Genomic DNA, 17,497 nt, shown 5'->3' on the forward strand with positions numbered 1-17,497 from the left:
TACAGTACGCAATTCAGGTAAACTTTTTCAGATCCTCTTATTCATCAAACTCGTTAATTCATCAAAAAATGTCACTACCAAAGAAATCTCCTCTAAAACTTAAACTAAGGAAAAAAATGGCCATTATAACAAGGTCTGCTGTTTACTTACTGTGAATCAGAGTAGACTACACATCTGAAACTTCTTCTTCTTCTTTAAGGTTTTACGGCAGCCAGCATTGTTATAGTTGCATTGCTGCCATATTCTGGGTCAGTCCATTATTACACCACTGTTAAAACCTGTTTATTAAACCAGTATTCTTAAGACATTTAAAAAGCCAACATTTCCCCTTTCCACTTGACCCAGTTTTCTAAAGTACTTTTGGCTGATCTTTCTTCCAACCCGATCTTTCTTCCGAGTTCAGTATACCTCTCTTCTCTTTCTCTGATGTATTTCCTGCATGATGTAAGAATATGCTGTACTGTTTTAAGTTCTACACATTCAAGGCATAGACCATTAGGATGTTTCCCTAAATATTAAGTGGGCTTTATTCTCATTTAGAAATAATGACTTGTTTTTTTTCTTTTCCATCCTCTTTTCCTGCAAATACCTTCTGGACCATTTGCTTTACTGGTCAATGAGTAAATGCCTCCAATTACTCTCCTGTTCCCAATATTGTTGCCACTTCACATAATGTTCTTCCACACAATACATTCCCCCTCTGTCTGGGAAAGATTTATATTAACATCTATATTTTCCCTATTAACTGCTTTTTTCGCCAATTTATCCACCTTTTCAGTTGCTGGAATACATATGTGTGCTGGGACACATATCAATTATATTTTAACACCTTTTCTTGCCACATCCCTGATTGACAAAAGAATATCATCAATAAGGTCTTGTTAACTCGTAGATGAACCTGTACCAATACTAGCTGACACAGAGTCACTGCACACCAATACTTTACGATTTCTAATCTGCTCTGTCCATTGCACTCCCATCAATATATAGCATACAGTTCAACTGTAATTTAAGAAATCTGATGTCCATGTAGCATACAGTTCAACTGTAATTTAAGAAATCTGATGTCCTTTTGTATTTGTCCAGCCTTGGACTATAAAAGCTGCTCCTGTCGTATCTGTTTTTTGATCCTTTGAACCATCAGTAAAAACTAAAATATGCCCCTGGTAATGTCGACTTTCAACTTTAAGAACCTAATTCCCACAATGGAACTGATGGCCATAATACTACAGGGCAAAAGTCATGATCTATCCCAATTCCATTTGCCACTGACTCCCCAGGCCATCCAAAGCTTGATCGATCTGCCTTAACTTGTCTTAACTGCTACTTTGGTTGGGTGGTTATCTCTTTGACCCTTAAAGGAACCGTATGTAAGATTGTGGCCAAAACTAGTACTGCAGTCACTTTTAAATTACTGTAGAGCAGTGTATCCCCTCCCCCTGCCTGGCAGAGCTGGCAACACGGATGCCGAAACACTACTGACTTTGTGATTAGATAGGTGGAGGATGGTGTATCAGGCCAAAACACAATATGACAACATCAACATCAGTTGAGGGCTGCAACTTCACTTTTTAAATGACAATATCCTGGTCGGACTACTGTTGTCAGTGATAGAAGTATTTGAAATGAACATGATTTCTTAATGTCTAGTGACATATCAGGGCCATTTTATGATTAATTGAAATACATTTCTTACATACGGTTCCTTTAAGGTTAACCATGTCCCCTGTCTAGACCTGTAGAGCACATACTGGAGATGATACAGCCCCTCCACAGGGGTACTTGCTCCATAGTGCCTTGGCCTGTACTAGGTCCAACCAGACAAAACTTCAATATTACATTCTTGATCTAATCATAGTAGGCTATACGCATCCATTTGTTTTAATGATCTGCTCCCCATTCTGTTCCAGCTAGGCCAACCTAGGCACATCTACAACGGTTTTAGCCTATGGATACCTTTTTATATTGCACAATTGGACCTGCTAAGCAATTGCGTGGCATGCGTTGGCTATCCTGACTTTGAAACAAAGGATCCGCCCCCTCTATGCATGCCTCCTGTCAGAAATTATAAATACATCCCCAGTTCACCTTTTACTGTTCGCAACTGCCCTATCGGCAGTTGGTGCGTTCCACCGCTCACTCGTCTCCCCAGCCTTGTCAACGGATGCAAAAAGAACCCCTTACTCCTTTTGTTCTAAAAAGGTAATTTCAGAAGGATCGCTGACTATACTGGGTGTACAGCTGCATTGCCGCGCTCAAGGTTAGTGCAACAGGTGTTCCAAGGTTCCTTCGATAGACATATCCTTATGGTGCATGACCCTTAACATTTGTTTTTTCATCACTAACATCAAAGGGCAAATGGATGTAGATGGGGCTACGTATCACTCTCCTTTAACCACGTTCTGTGAAACAAGACAACGCAAACTTATAAAAGTTAGCATCTATCATGAAATAAACTGGAACCTGTCCATTTACATGATCCAAAATAACAGTCAAATCACAGTCAGGGTCAAAGTGGGCATGTGATTGGCAAGCACAGATTGCAAAACCTCAAAGACTTTCCAATCAGTGGAAATTTGTACTCTCACCCCCCTTACCATATCATAGTGGCATGCATGCAAATCTAGCTAGAAAGCCTTCTGTGATGATCTAGTAAAGTGAAATGTCTTTGGCTGTCTTCAATAACATGAGACTGCATCCACAATTCATCATATACAATTAGGAACTAAACAATAAGTGTGATTATAAATGGTAAAGCGTTAATCCCAACCCAAGTAGATTTCAGAGCTGAATCAGAACTTCAAAGTCACTAGCATTATCTTAGTCTTATCAGCAACAATAACTCCTGGAGTGACCTACCATAACAACAGTTCACAGGTTAAACATGGCTAGCAAACATGTAGCTGCTACCCAAAACAATGTTGATTGAGGCACATGGTTGTCCATCATTGAGATGCTATGTATAGTAACATTTCCATGACAGTCGGCTAATATTTTAAGCATCACTGCCATTAGACTTCACCTGTGCTTGAAATGTAAAGTTAAACTTGTATGTGTACTGCTTCTGTAGGTATTTCCCGTGTGGTGGTCGGAGGTTGATTCGCAATAATGGGGGTCAAGGCTGCCCTTCCGAAGTATGAGCTGTACTTCTACAATTTTGTGCTCTACATGGCAATGCTGTGGGCTGCAACCTGGATCTATGACGTGTCCAGCAGTGAGTATACACAGTAGTATACACACACACACACACACACACAGACACCCATGCACACACACACACCCATGCACACACACACACCCATGCACACACACAGACACCCATGCACACACACACACCCCCATGTCACTCTGAGGAAAACACTGAGAATGACTGAATTGGACTGAAGTGGAACAGGATTGTTGCACAGCTGAATATCTGGTTTCACAAAGAGCACTCAGCATAACCCAGCTGACATCTCTGTCGGGGGAAATCATTTGCTTTTTCAGAATAGGAATCGTCTCTGTCTCCATCCATTTATAAACCTCAGTCATGGTGGTTTATTTTGGTGCTGTGGGGGAACATGGAGGGGCTACTGTATTGTTTCAATGGAAGGGCAGAGGGGGGCGTTCCACTGGGTGAGAGCCAGGGGCACTGCTATGCAAGCCATGTAGCAAGGATCAGGTGTCCGTATTAATATCCAAGAGGGAAGAGAAAAATAGGTACACTTCAGTGTGCTTTTATGAGGCCGTCTCCCCACAACAAGAGCTAAAGGTTTGTGGTATTCTCAAGGACAACAATAGAAAACAAAAATACAAACAAACAAAAAACAAACAATCTATCAATCAATCAATAAATCAATTAAATAAATACATAAACAAAAGCAGGAAAGATGAGACTTAAATAAATACATGGTATAACATGATATTTGTTTTTCTTCAATCATCCAGACAATATACGTTTTAACGGTCATGGTTGAATGGTCATTTGGATCTGTATTTTTCATTTGTATTTGTCTAACTTCTTGAGAAGTTAGATGAATGGGGATTCAGGAATGTAACATATTCTCTAGCATACTACAATGTAGTATCTATGTATAAGGGCTGCTTACATCTTGTGACAGTGCGTCTGCAGCTGTGCTTTACATATGCCTTTCGCTATACAATACAATGTAGTATGCTAGAGAATAGGAAACAGGAACATGCTGCATGAAGGGAGAGCATCCATATTTGTACTGTGATTTACATTTTACAGCAAACACCAACCGGAAAACCTTCAAGCCCAGTGTGAAGCCAGGATGGTACTACGTCGGTCGGAAAATGGTGAGAAAGAAACATGAGATTGATTATCATCACACCTTGATGAGTGACATCAGATGAGATACCCACACACTTCGTTTGTTTGTTTTTGATGTGTTTGAATCCAGGACACAGAAGACTTTGAGTGGGTGATGTGGTTCTCCACATTTTGGGAGCACATTCTCTTCGCCCTGTCTGGTCACATTATCTTCGCCAAAATCTGCTCTCTGCTGGCTCCACAGGTGTGTCCACTGTCCACATCCACCATGTGTACTTAAAGTAGAATTCTGGACGTTTTTCACATAGATCTCTGTTTCTGGAGGTCACCGAGTACATGATTTTAAAGTGTAGCACTGTAGCTGCCTGGTAGCTCTAGCTGTTGGCTGGTGGTCTTTTTTTTTCTGTACTGACAGTACTCGGTGACCTCGAGAAATAGAGTTTTCCTCATGGGACAACTTTTTGAGCAATGCTGCACGACAACCAGGCAGTTGGCTCCATGCGTTCTGATTGGATGATCATGTTAATTGGCATACTGATAATGAAAGATCTCCAGAAAAATTGCAGCCTTGTGCCATGTACTTGGTCAGAAGAAACTGAGTAATTATAATCTGAGCACAAATATGGAAAAATATATGACAAGAAATTGTAAATGTTATGGTTTTTGCGAAATTTATTTGGTAGTTTATGGAAAATTAGTCTGCCATAGTAGCGTTTAACTTAGTCAGTGATTTGAAGGGAGATGACAGGTGTTACAAAGACAGGATACTATGTTTAGACAGACCTGGAAACTCTGTTTGACTGTATTGGCTGGCCCGTATCCATGGCAGCTGCGAATCTAAATGTACTGTATCTGTTCAGGAAGTGAGTGTCGTATTATCCAGAGGTCTAATTCATTAACTTATTCGTTTCAATTGCAATAGTGCACTTAGTATGTCAAACAGCCTATAAAGCCTAATAGTTTCACAGCAGGGCAAGTGAGCAGAGCTACTCAGTGTACTTGATTAACTTCTCTGCGATTAAAAAAAAAAACCATTGACCTCTAAAATGGTGTCCAGACCGTAGGCCTAGATCCTTGATCCCTGATCACAGATCCCTTTCAGTTGGTAATGTGAAGGCCCCAATCTTAGTGATCTGAAACATCTGTCATTCCCTTTAACAGCAAGCAGCACAACTTCAAAAAGTGCATCGGTATTTTGCCAGTTAGCAGCGCGTTTGAAGGAATCTGTTTGCATGCGAGACTGCGCATAGAACACAGAGATTCCACTTAACCTTGCTTTACTGAAACCTGTTTGTCGTTACATGCATTCTGCACTTCCCTATTATTTGAATTCAAAGGTAAAGTGGAACTAACTTCACCGTGGACTCATAGTCAATGGCAAAACAGTTCTACACAGTTATTTAATTTCACTATTGACTGACAAAGGGTTACAATCGAAAACACTTACCCCAATAATGTTAGAATGGCTGAATAAAAATGTGTTGTTTATAAAAAATAAGTTGTTTGGGACTGCTTGCTAAGGGCTGCTTACATCTCGTGACAGTGCATCTGCAGCTGTGTTTTACATGCGCCTTTCGCTATAGACCAGGTTTTTCTTGGTCAGTGGTGTAATGATTTTTAGAGGGTGTAAGATAGCGATTTTTGGATCATGCGCCAGACCACACCTTATGCCACACCCCTGGGTGCAAGGTTTAATAAAAGTGGAGCGCATGGCGAAAAATTTGTCACTGACTGGTTGTAAGATATGAATAAGCCTTGCGTCGCACTTTGCGCCATGCTGCGCAGGGTGTACGATAGGACCCTAAGAGTTTAATATTAACAGGTTAGGAAGCTCTCGCAGAGCACAAATTCCTTTCTTTTGATGAGAACTATTAGCCGCAATTTATACATTGATTTTGCACAATTTCTTCAGCAATGAGGTTAATACAACTGGGGGCAGTTAATATGGTACTAATGGTTTTGTTTTTTTTTACTTGCATAAAACACTGTCCTGCAGTTTATACACAATGCGGCTAATATACAGGAAATTACTGCACTTTGTTGATTTAGCTGACACTACTGTTAATATGATTTTGAATTGAATGATATTTGGAAGGAGCTCAATACAGCAGAAGGGCAACAATGGAAAACAAACATACATGCACACAAACAAACAATCAAATAAACTCACTCCAGCAGATGATGGAGCAGCTGTATAATGTAGGCCGTGCCGCTCACTCTGCCCCTCCTCTGCTGTCCTCTCCCACAGTACAGGTCCCTGGTGTTTATGGTGTACGGCATGCTGGCGGTCTTCACCAGCATGGGCTGGGCCTACCTGACGCTCATCCTCTCCCACTGCGTGCTGCTCTACAGCATCTCGCTGGTCAAGCTCCGCTGGCTGTGCTTCACCGCCGGCCTCACCACACTCGCCACCTTCAAGATGGAGCCCTTCATCTCCTGGCAGGTGAGTCAGAGGAGAAGCCACTCTGGCAGGGAGAATGTTTGTTTGTTTGTTTGTTTATTTGTTTGTTGTGGATGATTTGTTGTTTGTGTTGTATGTTTAGGTGATTAAACGTTGTGTCCTGGCAGGTGAATGTGGAGGAGAAGCCAGTATGTCTGGGAGAATGTTTGTTTGTTTGTTTTGGATGATTTGTTGTTTATATTGCATGCTAATCTAAATAAGCTAAAGTCCTCTGTGCTAGATGACTCACTCCTGTACAGTCAATTGCATTGACTTTTTGGTATGTAGATGTAGATCTATGCCCATTTATTGTGCATCCATAGGGAACCCTAATGGTCCTGTATATATTTCACATGAGTGTCAGCACAACTTTCCTTACAATATAAACAGGCAATGTGTGTAACTGTAATTCAACTGCTAAGGCAACTGCAAGGTTCTAACGACACAAAGGTCATAGGGTGGTTTCCTAAGGAACACGTAGAGTCATCCCTTCATCCCTTCATCCCTTACCTCAGTCTCGCTCCCTTGACAGGACTTTTTTCTAGGAATTTTCCCACTTGCAAACCTTGCCCTATGACAGTACAATGTACAATGCATGCTAAAGATTTGTCACAACCCTGTTTTTGTTGTTGCACTTTAGGATGGCTTTGTGTCAGGGAACTTTGAGCTTCGTCACGTCTTCTTCTATGGTGGCTGTGGCTTTACCATCATGAGATGCATGAGTTTCGCCCTGGAGAATTGTCAGAGGAGGGAGGGCAACTTCAGCTTTCTGGAGCTGCTTAAGTACAACTTCTACCTCCCCTTCTTCTACTTCGGACCTATCATGACTTTCGAGAAGTTCTATGTACAGGTGTGGGGATGATTTTTTCATTAAGGTTTTTGCAAAGATGCAGATATGGGCCATTTCCATGCGTATGACTTTACAAGGGTATTTCTGTTTTTAAAAAATAGTGGTTGTTTTTTGTAGGCTAATGTTCCAATTCCAGGATAGTATAGCAGTGTTTTGTTGTAAAAGGGGGGTTGCATTATTGTAACTTAGCATGATATTACATAACACAACTGCCTTACACAAAATCATATACAGCAATATCCTGTAATACAGCAAAGACCTGTCACTCTGGAGCAATTTGAACATACTCTGTCAAAAGAGGGCCTCTCACAAAGGCTCTGGGCTGTGATAATAATGACTTATGACTGCTGTGACACCTTAGTCAATGGGCCTGACTGTGTGAGGATCTGTTGTTAGCGTAGCAACTAGCAATTCCATTGTTTTACTAATGGCAAATATTTTTTTTGATTAATCAATTTGTTTTTTGATTGTTAAAATGTCAGAAAATTATGATTTGTGTTTCCTAAAGCCACAGATTATGTTCTCAAATGCCTTGTTTTGTTCACACGCCAAAGAGATTTAGATTACTGTCAGAGGAGTACAAGTAAAGATTAAGAAGTTGCAATCAGATAATTTTGAAGCATTTTCCGTTGAAAATGACACAAATCGATTAACTGATTACCAAAATAGTTATCTTTGTAGTCCATGGTCTTCCTCCTGCCCCCTGTAGGCCAATAACCCCAAACTGATCCGGAAGGAGGGGGAAATGTGGAAAATCTCTTTGTCAGCCCTCCTCAACTTGTCAGCCATCTTGGTGGTGGACGTGCTCCTCCACTTCATGTACATCCGGACGATCCCTACTGACGCCAAGCTCCTGAAGAACCTCTCTGACTGGGCTTTGAGTCTGTGTTGGCTTTATTCTTACTGTCCACTAGAGGGAGTCATTGTTCCTTTTTGTTCCTTCTTTAACATGTTTAATATCAGCATGTTAATATTATGGGCCCTATCATGACATTCTAAAGTGCATCGTCACTCGTCAAAAGTCTATTCAAATTTAGTAGGATGTCCAGTTCACATTGGGAGGGGTTTCGTTCTCAAAAGTGGAGCGCATGGCGTAACAAGGTGTTCCTAGGCCTTTTAATCAGTCATATGGGTGTGTTTGGGGCGTAACATCATTTTAAACCAATGAGAATGACATCTGTCATTCCCTTTAACGGCGCAACGCGCGATATGTCAAATAAATGCATCGGTATTTTGGTATTCAACGGCGCATTTGAAGGAGGCTGTTTGCAAGACCGTATGGAATAGTCATTCTTAAACCATGCTTTACTAAAATCTAGCATAGCCTTCACGCATTTGCACTCGTCTATTATTTGAACTCATTGGCAAAGTGAAACTAACTTCACCAAGGAGTCAGTCAACGACAAGACAGTTATATGCAGTTACTTTCACTATTGACTGACAATGGGTTACCATCGAAAACATAGGCTGGAAAAAACAACACTTACCCTAATGTTGCTCAAATGACTGAATAAAACAACATTTATCCTGCAGAGGAGTTGCTTATATCTCTTGACAGTGCGTCTTCAGCTGTGCTCCATACGTGTCTCTCGCCTCTCCCCTAATCACTTTTAACCGTCATTACCAATTTGCAAATGATGGTGAATAACTACTCATCATGAGATGTACAGTATTTCGTAATATCTTTATTCTAATTATGTTTCCCATTGTAATCGTGCAATTTGTAATGCTTTGCATGGACGTGCGCTGGTGTGCGTTCATGAATGATAGAAGGATGGTGCGTGCACCTGCCAATATGACTGTTGACATGCGCTCTTAAAATAGCATATGAACAACTCGCCATTGACTTCTGACCAGGTTTAGGTGGTGTATGATAGCGATTTTTAGACAATGCGCCAGGGCCCTCCCTAGGTTGTTAATTGCCACTCCCCTGGGCGCAATGCTTAAAAAATAAACGTGCAAAATACCGAATTTAACTTTCTGCGGGTGAATAACGAGTATTACGCCATGCGCTGGTGACCCAAAATACAGCCCTATGTCTCAGTTGGATGGGAAACATGTTTATATTTGCACTAATGAAATTAACTTGTCCTTGTTGATTTTCATATTAGATCAGCTTTCCCCTTGCTTTCCTGTTTGTAATCTATAATACTTAAATTGATTTGTGTGTGTAATTTATGGATTATGTATGGTGTGTCTTTGTATCTCAGATGGGGCTATGGTTTTGATTTTGAGTCTAAAAATGTTCTTTCTATTTTCCCAGTTGGCCTGGCATATATAAACCTGGTCTATGACTGGGTGAAGGCATCTGTCATGTTTGGTGTCATAAATACAGTGTCTAGACTGGACCACCTTGACCCACCCCAACCTCCCAAGTGTATCACAAATCTCTATGTGTTCTCCGAGACGTAAGTACCTCAACCAGAACCCAAGGAAAAAGCATTCAGAAAACAAATCATGATTAGATACAGCATTAATATAGCTGAAGGTAAACTAACTAGTCTTGGTTTTCTTCACAGGCATTTTGACAGAGGGATTAATGACTGGCTTTGCAAGTATGATATTTAAATGTTTTACACCTATAATTCACATTATAACAGAAACTTCACATTTAGATTTCATTTAGATTTTAAAAATGCAATATTTGTTCTACAATTTCATTAACTCCTCCTGCCAATTAAAAAAAAGCCATCTTTGACTAATCACTTTGTCCCTCAGGTATGTGTATAACTACCTGGGTGGGAAGCATGAAAACGTTCTGGAGGAGCTGATCGCGACCCTCTGCACCTACGGGATCACCCTGTTGTGGCTCGGCCCGGGCTGGGTGGTGCTGCTCTGGGCCTTCCTCAACTGCTTCGGCCTCAACTTTGAGCTGTGGACCATCAAGTTCTTCTCCATGGAGCCGTTCTCATCGATTGAGGTGCAGAATGGTCTCTGATGAAGTAACAGAACAAAAACAAAAAAGCCGGAAAAATCATGAGAGGATTACCTATAGGTCTTAATTAAGGTTTAAGTGCTTGTGGCAAGATGAAAATATGTTTGATTTTTAGTTGGATTCTGATTTCACCTCTATTAGTGTCTGTTCAGCTCTGTTGTCTCCATTTTAAAAAAAATGTCAATGTTAGGAGAACCATCTTCAATTGATTTTAATAACATGATTTTGATTTGATGGCATTACATCAGTTGGCTCTGCTGAAGGGTGAGTGATATTTAAAAGGGGTGTGTGTGTCTGTGTGTGTGTGTGTGTGTGTGTGTGTGTGTGTGTGTGTGTGTGTGTGTGTGTGTGTGTGTGTGTGTGTGTGTGTGTGCGTGTGCGTGTGCGTGTGCGTGTGCGTGTGCGTGTGCGTGTGTGTGTGTGTGTGTCTCTGTGTCTCTGTGTGTATGTAAGTAATGCTGCTTCTATTTGTCTTTGGTCTTTGGGTGTTTGTATTTGTCTTAACATATTTATTTTTCTGTCTGTGTGCATGTGTAAGTGTGATCCTCTGTTACTGTACAGTATATTTGCCCTTGTGTGGGTTGTTTTGGGCACGTGTGTGATTGTTTTTGTTTTGTATGGATCGAAGCGTGTATCTGAATGTGAGTTTCGTTTTATGTCCTTATTAAGCTTAGAGGTGTGTCGCTGTCGCTGGTGGACTGGTGGTAGTGTGTGTATGAGTCAAAGTCATGTGCTGGTCCACTCATGATCCTCTCCTCCGCAGGCTTCCCCCTGACCACCATCATGGTGATGTTTGTCACCTACTGTCTGGTCCAGGTGATCAAGGAGAGTGAGAGGAAGCAGGCTCTGATCGATGACCCTGACCCCATCCCCCCACCACCACCCGCCCCCCCGGCCACAGAACCCACCCAGGCTGCTGATGCTACCGATGAAGCTGTGGATCCCAATAAGGAGAAGACCGAGTAGAGAAGGAGATTAGACTGAATAAGATCTGTACTTTTAAATGGTTTTAAGATTGACTCCTGCTGCCTATTGGTCAAGAGCTACAAGAACATGTGTGAAATGGGTCAAAAGGGAATGACTCGACTGGAATGATGTTTGGGATAGGGACACTGATAACTGATGTTTTTAGACTTTTATTCGGAGGGCAGTGTTACACATAAATGTAAAAAAAAACACATGAAAGCAATGAAATATGTTGGAAAGACTGATTTAAAATAATTTTGAGCATTTTATTTGCAGATTCTCTGGCTCACTGTAGCTATGCTGTTTACATGAGATGCTGCCCATAGACTAAGATTTTATATCAAGTTTTTAAAACAAAGAGCTACTTTTACTGTTTATCATCTGTAAATAATCCTCACTACTGACCTAGATTACCATCAATGGAGAAATAATCTGTTAATAGCAATCTGTTTTTAAGACAGAGGAAAGAATGTATTTTGGATTAGGCCAAATATTCTACACTGTCTACTGAGGTATGTAAAGTTCATTAAACCACTAACTGGTTTTACAAGTGTATGTGTCTGCTGTTCCTATGTGCAATTACAAGGATCTCTGCTAAAAATGTACTTTTTTACTTAACCTCTCTGTCTTCTATATGGACACTGGTTGTTCTTCTGTTACACACTGAGGCTGTTTATGACATTTGAGATCTTAACATAATTTCCCCACTCAGCCACTGCACAGAGGGAGCTGAGCCTCCATAGCCCATTGTCATACTCTGGTGGCTCATGGGAGTTTTTTTTTTTTTTGCTGTTTGCTGTATGTGACGCCACTGGCTCAGATTAGTCTCCGAAAGTGGATAAGCCTCCCATAAATTTGGGCAGGTCACTTTGAGCTCCCTGTTGTCATTAAGCCCCTGTTAGAGCGTTGAGTATTTCTGTGGCGTTACATAAGCACCAAGGCCCTCTGCCTTCTCCCCCCCCTAAAGGACCCAGCTGCCCTGGAAAAACTTTGAGCCATCTTCTACATCACTCACAACCCAGGAACTATGTGTTCAGAGTCACACTTCCTGTAAGCAGAGACAAAGAGATTTGTTTTTTTAAATTGACATACAAACAGTTTTAGACCCTTTGACCCTTTCAGTCAAGTGTTGCATGTATACAGTAGTTTTCCATTTATTAAAAAAAAAACAATTAGTAGCTTTTGTACTGTACAAAACTTGCTATTTTTTAAATAGCGAAATTGCTTAAATGTATTGAGACCTAAAGACTCTTCTAATGCTAAAGGTCTTTAACAAAGCGTTTTGGTGTGCACAAGAAAGTTTCACAACAGATATATTAAGAATATTTCATCTTTTAAAAGTTGATTATATTTGTGTTTATGTTTATGTCTCTTAGCAAACACTTTTATCCAATAACAATTACAACAATAAACATGACATAAACAAAACATTAATAATAACTAGAAAAGCATTTCCTGAAGGAAATACAGTGCATGAAAATGCAAAAATATGATGCGTTCATATGGTTAAATTATTTGCTTGGTAGATAAGGTTTAATATAGTTAGAATGACTGAACAGTTAAATAGGTTGATAATTGAAATGGTTAAATTATTTAGGCAGATAGTTGACGATAACTAACAGTTGGAATGGCTCCAATGTTTGCTAGTAGTTATGCTAACTATGTTAATAAAGATAATAATGTTAACCAAGTTACTATGCTAACTAGCATGTTAACAATGTTAAAATGTTAACTATGCTAACCATATGACTTAGCTAACCTAGCTAATCATTTTTATTAGTTATGATAACGATGCTAATTAACATGCTAACATGCTAACTATGCTAACCATGTGACTTAGCTAACTTAGCTAATCATTTTTTGCAGTTTTACTAAAAATGCTAACTAGCATGGTAGCATGCTAACTATGCTAACCATGTGACTTAGCTAACTTAGCTAATCATTTTTAGCAGTTTTGCAAAAAATGCTAACTAGCATGCTAACATGCTAACTATGCTAACCATGTGACTTAGCTAACTTAGCTAATCATTTTTAGCAGTTTTGTAAAAAATGCTAACTAGCATGCTAACATGCTAGCATGCTAACTATGCTAACCATGTGACTTAGCTAACTTAGCTAATCATTTTTAGTAGTTTTGCTAAAAATGCTAACTAGCATGGTAACATGCTAGCATGCTAACTATATTAACCATGTGACTTAGCTAACTTAGCTAATCATTTTTAGCAGTTTTGTAAAAAATGCTAACTAGCATGCTAACATGCTAGCATGCTAACTATGCTAACCATGTGACTTAGCTAACTTAGCTAATCATTTTTAGCAGTTTTGCTAAAAATGCTAACTAGCATGCTAACATGTTAGCATGCTAACATGCTAACTATGCTAACCATGCTAACTAGCTACAGTGGGTAGGAGTCATAGTTGATGACAAGTAACAGTTACAATGGCTGAACAGTTAAAAAGTTCAGTAGTTTAAAGGGTTAAATTGTTTAACAGTGAAATATTGTAGTGAGGACTTTTATTTTGAAACGGTTTTTGGCAGAGGAAGCAGTTGGACAGGATGTGTAGTCTTAATAGGGCCAGTTTGTATGCTTAAAGCCTGAGACTGGCAGTTGATGCAGCTGGCCCGAACACCTGCCATAGGATTCTAATTGCTTAACGGCCGTATTGTGATGTCATAATCATAATGTTAAGTCAATGGGGAAATTTTGATTAGTTTTTAATTAATAGTTTAAAAAGTATAAAAGTTACAAAGTTGAAAAATACAAAGCTCACATGTCCTAAGTAAGACCTACGTAACATAGTTTGAATGAAGTTTCTACGTTAAACGGTTGAAGCTGCATTAAGTGCGTTAGAAGAAGAATAATAATAACTAGAAAAGCATTTCCTGAAGGAAATACAGTGCATGAAAATGCAAAAATATGATGTAAAATATCATACAGAGTAAAAACAAACTATATTGGTTGCTAAGTAGATGAGGTTTAATATAGTTGGAATGACTGAACAGTTCAATAGGTGGATAGTTTAAATTGTTAAATTATTTAGGTAGATAGTTGATGATAACTGACAGTTAGAATGGCTCGAATGTTTGCTAGTAGTTATGCTAACTATGTTAACAAAGATAATAATGTTAACCAAGTTACTATGCTAACTAGCATGCTAACAATATTAAAATGCTAACTATGCTAACCATGTGACTTAGTTAACTTAGCTAATCATTTTTAACAGTTTTGCAAAAAATGCTAACTAGCATGCTAACATGTTAGCATGCTAACTATGCTAACCATGTGACTTAGCTAACTTAGCTAATCATTTTTAGCAGTTTTGCTAAAAATGCTAACTAGCATGCTAACATGCTAGCATGCTAACTATGCTAACCATGTGACTTAGTTAACTTAGCTAATCCTTTTTAGCATTTTTAGAAAAAATGCTAACTAGCATTTTAACATGCTAGCATGCTAACTATGCTAACCATGTGACTTAGCTAATCATTTTTAGCAGTTTTGCAAAAAATGCTAACTAGCATGCTAACATGCTAGCATGCTAACTATGCTAACCATGTGACTTAGCTAACTTAGCTAATCATTTTTAGCAGTTTTGCAAAAAATGCTAACTAGCATGCTAACATGCTAGCATGCTAGCATGCTAACTATGTTAACCATGCTAACTAGCTACAGTGGGTAGGAGTCAAAGTTGATGACAAGAAACAGTTACAATGGCTAAACAGTTAAAAAGTTCAGTAGTTTAAAGGGTTAAATTGTTTAACAGTGAAATATTGTAGTGAGGACTTTTATTTTGAAATAGTTTTTGGCAGAGGAAGCAGTTGAACAGGATGTGTAGTCTTAATAGGGCCAGTTTGTATGCTTAAAGCCTGAGAATGGCAGTTGGTCCAGGTGGCCCGAACACCTGCCATAGGATTCTAATTGCTTAACTGCCATATTGTGATGTCATAATCATAATGTTAAGTCAATGGGGACATTTTGATTAGTTTTTAATTAATAGTTTAAAAAGTATAAAAGTTACAAAGCTGAAAAATACATAGCACCCATGTCCTAAGTAAGACCTACGTAACATAGTTTGAATGAAGTTTCTACGTTACACGGTTGAAGCTGCATTAAGTGCGTTAGAAGAAGAATAAGAACTAGAAAAGCATTTCCTGAAGGAAATACAGTGCATGAAAATGCAAAAAATATGATGTAAAATATCATACAGAGTAAAAACAAACTATATTGGTTGCTAGGTAGATGAGGTTTAATATAGTTGGAGTGACTGAACAGTTAAATAGGTGGATAGTTTATATGGTTAAATGATTTGCTTGGAAGATAAGGTTTAATATAGTTGGAATGATTGAACGGTTAAATAGGTGGACAATACTTAACTTAGTTAACTTAGCTAATGCATTTTTAGTAGTTAGCAATGCTAACATGTTAACTATGTTAACCATGTGACTTAGCTAATCTAGCTAATCATTTTTAGCAGTTTTGCTAACTATGTTAACTAGCATGCTAACATGTTAGCATGCTAACTATGCTAACCATGTGACTTAGCTAACTTAGCTAATCATTTTTAGCAGTTTTATAAAAAATGCTAACTAGCATGCTAACATGTTAGCATGCTAACTATGCTAACCATGTGACTTAGCTAACTTAGCTAATCATTTTTAGCAGTTTTGTAAAAAATGCTAACTAGCATGCTAACATGCTAACTATGCTAACCATGTGACTTAGCTAACTTAGCTAATCATTTTTAGCAGTTTTATAAAAAATGCTAACTAGCATGCTAACATGTTAGCATGCTAACTATGCTAACCATGTGACTTAGCTAACTTAGCTAATCATTTTTAGCAGTTTTGCAAAAAATGCTAACTAGCATGCTAACATGCTAGCATGCTAACATGCTAACTATGCTAACCATGCTAACTAGCTACAGTGGGTAGGAGTCATAGTTGATGACAAGTAACAGTTACAATGGCTGAACAGTTAAAAAGTTCAGTAGTTTAAAGGGTTAAATTGTTTAACAGTGAAATATTGTAGTGAGGACTTTTATTTTGAAACAGTTTTTGGCAGAGGAAGCAGTTGGACAGGATGTGTAGTCTTAATAGGGCCAGTTTGTATGCTTAAAGCCTGAGACTGGCAGTTGATCCAGGTGGCCCGAACACCTGCCACAGGATTCTAATTGCTGTGATGTCATAAAGGGCAATGTTAAGTCAATGGGGAAATGTTGATAGTTTTTAATTAATAGTTTAAAAAGTATAAAAGTTACAAAGATGAAAAATACATAGCACTCTTATCCCAAGTAAGACCTACGTAACAAAGTTTGAATGAAGTTTCTACGTTAAACGGTTGAAGCTGCATTAAATGCGTTAGAAGAAGAAGAAGAATAAGAAGAAGCCTAGGAAGAACAGTACAGTGCATTTTCATGCACTGTAATAAGAAGAAGCCTAGGAAGAACAGTACAGTGCATTTTCATGCACTGTAATAATAATAAAATGCCTTGGAATAACAGTACAGTGCATTTTCATGCACTGTAATAATAATCATCAATTGAATCACTAATTGAATGTAAATATATTTTTTTAACATAATTGCATGTAATTACATAATATTTCAATGGTAATAACTAATGGGGAAGAGACAAGCACTGGAAGACTGTATTAGAAGATTATCAGAATTTTTTGTGGCACTGTCCTCATCTGTAATAATAAGTTGCCAGGTAATTCATAAATGCCCATGCAGTGACTCAGTCTGCCAACAGGGGGCTCTGTTACCAGGCTCTGATCTCACCAGGCCTCAATGCTCATGACTCAGGATAGCCCTCTCTGACTCCCAGGGGCAGTGTGTCAGCTGCTGCTGCTGCTGTTGGTGGTGGTGGTGGTGGAGGGGAGGGGAGGTATTATATTTCACATGTACCAGTATGGATTCCACAGCTTTGTGCTGGCCTGCCCTATAAATAGAGTGCCAGTTGGAGATTATTTGAAGAGTTGTGGCAGCTGACGAGGCCGAGTGCCCTGACGGTATTACTGGTGACCCAACCCTC

General features: G+C 39.1%; 1 protein-coding gene across 2 annotated transcripts; it reads left to right on the top strand.

The window, feature by feature from the left end:
* hhatlb (hedgehog acyltransferase like, b) lies at positions 1 to 10,516 on the top strand. Of its 2 annotated transcripts, none has more exons than XM_076290604.1 (10): positions 1 to 17; positions 3,071 to 3,214; positions 4,232 to 4,299; positions 4,404 to 4,517; positions 6,522 to 6,716; positions 7,354 to 7,563; positions 8,273 to 8,444; positions 9,827 to 9,971; positions 10,083 to 10,118; positions 10,282 to 10,516. In XM_076290604.1, exons 2-10 carry the CDS (start codon positions 3,109 to 3,111, stop codon positions 10,499 to 10,501), a joined length of 1,266 nt encoding a protein of 421 aa, XP_076146719.1. In that variant the 5' UTR covers positions 1 to 17; positions 3,071 to 3,108; the 3' UTR covers positions 10,502 to 10,516. The 2 variants fall into 2 exon arrangements, with proteins under 2 accessions (XP_076146719.1, XP_076146718.1); XM_076290603.1 differs by lacking the exon at positions 1 to 17 and adding an exon at positions 2,120 to 2,260.
* Positions 10,517 to 17,497: the final 6,981 nt, after the last annotated feature.

The sequence above is a fragment of the Alosa pseudoharengus genome, unplaced genomic scaffold (assembly GCF_046254945.1).
Source record: "Alosa pseudoharengus isolate Yale_2024_CS ecotype anadromous, Long Island Sound unplaced genomic scaffold, YU_APseudo_1.1 YU_APseudo_1.1_scf_18, whole genome shotgun sequence".
NCBI classification, from domain to species: Eukaryota; Metazoa; Chordata; class Actinopteri; order Clupeiformes; family Clupeidae; genus Alosa; species Alosa pseudoharengus.